This window comes from Triticum dicoccoides, chromosome 3B, assembly GCF_002162155.2.
Source record: "Triticum dicoccoides isolate Atlit2015 ecotype Zavitan chromosome 3B, WEW_v2.0, whole genome shotgun sequence".
NCBI classification, from domain to species: Eukaryota; Viridiplantae; Streptophyta; class Magnoliopsida; order Poales; family Poaceae; genus Triticum; species Triticum dicoccoides.
The window spans coordinates 145,930,532-145,936,173 of NC_041385.1; the positions used below are offsets into that span (position 1 = coordinate 145,930,532).

A 5,642-nucleotide genomic window follows, 5' to 3' on the forward strand; every position below is an offset into this window, starting at 1 on the left:
GAACATCTAGAATTTGGGATAAAAAGATCCTTTGGTACATCATGAACGCTTGTGTGATCATGCATAACATGATCATCGAGAATGAGTTGGGCAACATTTAGACTATTCTCAGTATGAGTTGTTGGGACAACCCGTGCGAGTGCGGAGGAGGACTGCGAGGGTGGACCGCTTTATTACCTCCTATCATGTCATTCGACGTGCCGAAACGCATGCTGACCTTCGAAATGATCTAGTCGAGGAGTGGTTGTCAGGGAATAGGCGACAAAACTAGTTTGATGTTGTATGTTTGTTGTAATGATGTTGACTATTTGTTGCATTGTTCATGAACTATTTGTTGTATTGAAAAATAAACTATTTGTTTGAGTTGTAATAATAATGGAACTATTTATTGTTGGTTTTTTTTATGTGTGTTTGATCTTGTTTAGTTCTATGTTGAATGGGAAATGTTATTTGTGCTAGACGCGGGCGATGTAATTTAGCGCGCATGCTGGACGCTTCTTGCGGCGCGCAATATATACTACCACTTCTGCTACAGCAACCCCTCCCTCCCCGTGCGCGCGAGAAAATGGTATTTCGACGTTGTAAAAGATTTTTAGCGCGCCGCGCGGCCGCGCATCTGTTGGAGATGCTCTAAATCCACTCCTACATGAGCAGAGATATGCTAGTGCTCAAAGCTAACTATGCAGTACAAGCTCAATAGGGTTGTCACGTGATTAAGCAAGATCATTGCAAATCCAAAATCATGCGTATCGGCATCATTTACGGTGTACAAATAAATTAATTTCTCCGTAAAGAAATATAAGAGCATTTAGATCACTACACTAGTAGTACTCAACACCACGACGGTTCTGGAGCCACCAATTCTAGAGTTTTTGTCACTGATGATCAGAGAATGTGACTGATATTAGTAGCACAAATGGAGTACAGCTCAAAGATGTGTGAAACTTTATTGAACTTTTAGAAGTACATTTGATTTTTAGAAAAAAGAAGAAGAAGAAGCACATACATTGTCAACCTACGGGAGGCCTACAGAGAACCGTCCGATATGTTACCTAGCCGAGGCTGGCGTCCCGGCGTGGCCCGACGAGCCCAACGGCCTCGTTCACGCCGGATACGAGCTCGGCCTCGTAGTTGCCGGACGACATGGACGGCAGCCGCTCGTAGACCCTGGACCCGAGGTGCTGCAGCTTCTTCTGCTGCGTCTTCACGGTCCTGCTGATGATCTTGTAGTTCCACCGCTGCTGCACGTACACGGCTGCGGCGAGCGCGACGGCGAGCAGCGGGATGGCCACGTCGCCGAACGCCGAGTAGAAGTCGAGGCTGGTGTTGACGAACTCGTACTCCTCCGCGAAGTAGGGGTTGATGGCCGGCGCCGCCCTGACGTAGTCGTAAAGGTGCGGCAGCAGCCGCACCGCCGTCACGCTCACGTAGTAGCTCTTCTTCAGCGGCCTGCAGCTGATCCGCCACAGTACGTTGCCCACCACCTGGGGGAGGAGGAAGAAGTCCTGCGCCAGCCCGACGTACTCCTCCAGCGTCACCGCCCACTGCCGGAGCGCGTGCGACCTGCCGCGGGCGTCCATGTACGAGTCCTCCTGCCGCAGCGGCCGCCCCAGCGCGCTCACGTACCGCGCGCCCAGGATCACCATGAACCCCAGCATGTGCACGCCGAAGCTGTAGAGGAGCACCTTCCGGTCGCTGGGCACGCGGCCGGGCTCCAGCGGGGAGCGCGTGAGCATGCGGATCCGCGACCGCCACACCTTCTGCGCCAGACGGAGCGTCAGGAGGAACGCGGCGAGGATGAGGATCTTCACGACGCAGTCGATGATCCAGTACAGCTGGCTCTTGTCCACCACGTACGACGGCGGCGCCACGCCGTCCACGGAGCCCCCCGCGGCGGCGATCCGGGCGAACAGCGCCTCGGCGCCCGTGATGAGCGGCATGCTGTACCCCAGCGCCTGCACCCCCAGCATCACTAGGGACACGTACGGCATCACATCCGTGTTCGCCTTGATGTACATCAGCTGGCTGAACTCGGCGGCGATGGCCGTCGCCAGCGTGGCCACGCGGAGGATCCCCTCCACGCTCCGCCGGGACAGGATGTCCTGCCGCTGCTCCCGGTACATGATCGGCAGCGTCTGGAGCGACGTCGCGTCAAACCACAGTGGGTCGCCGGCGTCGCGCGTGCTGGTGATGTGCACCTTCGCGGTGGGGTTGATTAGCCACTGCGCCGTCGTCGGCGGGTAGTCCACCCTCATCTCGATAGAGCAGTCCATGCCGTCCTCCAGCGCTCGCATGGCCGAGAAGGCTCGCCATGGCGCATAGATGCTCCGGCACCCGATCAGGTACATCCGCCCGTCCACCGGGTTGTACACGCCTTCCAGGAACAGGGCCGACACGTTCATGTAGGGGCTCCCGGAGAGCGTGAGCTCCGCGGACACGTTGAGAAGAGACGTCGCCCTCGCCGTCTGCATTTCCGAGGAGGGTGATTTTTTGTCAAGTCCATCCGTGCCGCCTGGAAACCCCGGCGAATTCCGGCCGACGAGCGGCCCGAGCGAGAGCACCTCCAGCTGAAGGAATGGCCGCTCGAAGCGTTCGCGAGGGAACGGGTCGGGCACGGCCGGCACATGGAGGGTGAGCTCGTCGGCGAGGCCGGACAGGTCGCGGGCAAGGTCACCCGCCAATCGCGGATAGCTCAGCAGAGACTTGGCTATGGCAGTGCCGAAGATGAACGGCTCGCTGCGCGTGAGGAACTCGCCGGCTTGCTTGGGCTTGGTGTAGTCGTACGCCATGCTCAGCGGTGCGCCGCCCGAGACGCCGAACCTGTTCCACAGCTCAGACGGGTGCACCGCCCGTTTGAACGTCAGCGGCGAGTGGGCGACGCCACTGCCGCCGTCGATGCGGGTGATTTGCCCGACGGCGATGCCCCGGCGGGTGGCGGAGAAGGTCGTCTGCACGTACAGGCACACGCGGGAGTGGCACGCCTTCTTGCCGACGCCGAGGCACCCCACCATGCAGAGCTGGCCCGTGGACGGGCGCCACACGCCCTCGGCGGCCAGCGTCATGCCGCTGAGCCCGCTCCGCTTCGCGGCAGTGTACCGGTGCTCCCACGGTGCAACGGCCCGGAACACCGCCGAGACCTTGGCCGATCTCTCACCAGGAACGGTGCTCGGCTCGCACCGGATGTCCTGCATGACGATGCTGACATCCTTGAACCCGCCGTCCGTCGCGTCCACCGACTTGTCGATCTCGAACGGACCGAGCCGCCGGCAGAGAGCGTCTGTCGAGTTGCATTTCCAGTTGGGCACGACGGCGAACACGTCCTCCGACGTGAACAGGTCGAGGATGCCGCACAGCGAGCCGCCTCTGTATATCCCACGGCCGTCGCCGAGGATGTCGTCGCGGTAAGGCTGCGGGCTGCACGCTGTGCTCACGAGCTCCTCCGACCCGAACTTGTAGTTGGAGTAGGCGCCCAGCTGCGACAGCATCGTGACGGCGCCGAAGTAGCCGGCGTCTGACCTGCCGTTGGTGCTCGTGAGCTCGCCGCGTATGGTGCGCGTCGTAAGCGTCAGCGTGGTGGGGTACCGGAGCACGAGCAGGATGTTCTTGTCGTGGGTGATTGGAGGCTGGAAGTTGTTGCGGTCGGTGTTCTTGGCCCAGTCCCACGGGTTGGCGGCGTCTTTGCCGCGCCGCGGGAGCACGGCCTCGCCGACCAGGCACAGCACGCTCTCGCCGTTGCCGGTCTCGGTGTACACGCCCTCGAAGAGTATCTTCATCTCGGTGCTCCCGGGCCACACCTTGAGCTCCGGCGACACGTAGGGGCCCATCTCCGGGGCGGTGCCGTTGCGGGAGACGGCTACACCAAGGACGCCGCTGACGTTGAGCGCCGTCTTCCCACGGAGCGCCACGTCGACGTGCGTGAGCATGAACGTGGCGAGCGGCAACGGGTCAGACGGTGCCCCTGCCGCGCCGCCCTCGGGCGCGTCGGTGCCGTCGAACGGCATCAGCGGCGCGCCGTCGTCGACGTCCTGCTTCCAGTCGCCCTTGACGAAGGAAAGCTCCGGCATGAGGGCGGCTGCGCGGTTGGCGTCGAACTTGAGGTCGGCGGCGGCGGAGAGCACGGACCGGCACTGCCGCTTGACGTCGGCGAAGCGCACGTACTCGTGCGGGATGAAGGGCCCCTGCTGCCGGCCGCCGCCCATGGGATCCATCCTTTGCGCGTCCCGGTGGAACGGATCAAAAGACGAAGCCACGGCAAACAGCGGCAGCAGGAACGCGCCGACGAACTGCAAGGTGGTCACCGCCATTGCTGCAACACCGCAAAAGCTAACACTCACAGCTAGAGCGATCTGGTTGCTGACCAGAACATAGAAATTTCTCCAGTCCTGTCCAAGAAAGAAGTGCTCGGCTCGGCGGGACGGCGCTACCTCCTCCGCTCTAGTACGCCGTGCATGGGCATGGATCTCTGACCAGAATGTGCCAGATCTAGAAGAATACCTGGACCAGATTGGATCATTTGGAGGATGGTGCCAAATAATAATCCATGGATGCTTCGGTTGCATTATTTTTGTTGATGGGCTTCATGGGATTAGGGGACATATTGTATTGAGTAGCTTGGGTTTGACTTGGCTAGGAAGCGACCCAGAAACAGAGGTTACAGACTGCCACTGGCCGTGTCATGTGGCCACTGTGATGTTGTGAGAGGTGGGCGGGAGTTGACGAGGGTACGGCGCAGGTGGTGCGTGCGACCGCCGCGGCGGGCATCGCGGCCGTTGCTCGGCAGGATCGCATGTGCCCTCTCGTGACTCGTGGCCGCTGAGGTGGAGAAATTTACTCTGGATTCCTTGGTGTTTTCAGAGCATCGGCAGCCGGACTTTGACAAATCCGACCCCTTAATATTTGACGCGCGCAGGTAACCCTGAAATGTTCGATTAATCAGTCACACTTCTCATACTAAAACCCTTTGTCTCATATAAAAAATTTCATGTGTCTGAGTTGCCCCTTCACTATCGTCATCGACAATCATGTTGTGGAAGTGACACAATATGTCATCACCTACGACAAAGTCTCTATTTTCCACATCATTGCAGCTCCACGAACAATAGCCTAACTATCTTGCAACACTCTGAATGCCCACTCCACATCCTGGCGAGCGATGCTGGCGGTCCGATCCGTCTCGCCCTCTCACACATGGCACAACGAGCGAGAAGACGCATGCTGGCGTGACGCAAACCCACCGTAGAGGGGTGGCCCCGCCAAGGCAGGGGCCGACGCGTCATGGACCCTCGCGGGCGCCTACCTGTTGCAACCCAGCCAGGTCAGAGTGGCACGCGGGGCGAGGACGCCGACAGAAGGGTCCCGGCTCACGTAGGCCTGACAACGGCCCACACGCGAGCCGGCCCAGGCGGGCGCAGCACACACGTTTCCTATCACGATCGGACCAGCCCGCACAAGGCGAAGGACGCCGACAGGCGGGTCTAGCAACGCCATCGTGCGTGAGGCAACACGAGACACCGCATGTGAGCGTGACACAAATAAACTGCATGATTGTGGCCCCGGGCGTGCCTGTGGTTCACCCGACATGGACCACCTAGGAAGGTTGCCTGGATCCGAGTCGTCCGGGCAGATCGAACGGCTCGGACAAC

At 59.7% G+C, this 5,642-nt stretch overlaps 1 protein-coding gene across 1 annotated transcript; it reads right to left on the bottom strand.

The window, feature by feature from the left end:
* Nucleotides 1–922: 922 nt before the first annotated feature.
* LOC119275224 lies at nucleotides 923–4,655 on the bottom strand. Its single transcript, XM_037556029.1, has one exon. The coding sequence runs from the start codon at nucleotides 4,557–4,559 to the stop codon at nucleotides 1,053–1,055; it is 3,507 nt and encodes a 1,168-aa protein (XP_037411926.1). The 5' UTR covers nucleotides 4,560–4,655; the 3' UTR covers nucleotides 923–1,052.
* Nucleotides 4,656–5,642: the final 987 nt, after the last annotated feature.

Bases quoted from the DNA above. Each gene is read 5' to 3' on its own strand.
- LOC119275224 (XM_037556029.1), bottom strand. From the start codon at position 4,559: ATGCAACCGAAGCATCCATGGATTATTATTTGGCACCATCCTCCAAAT.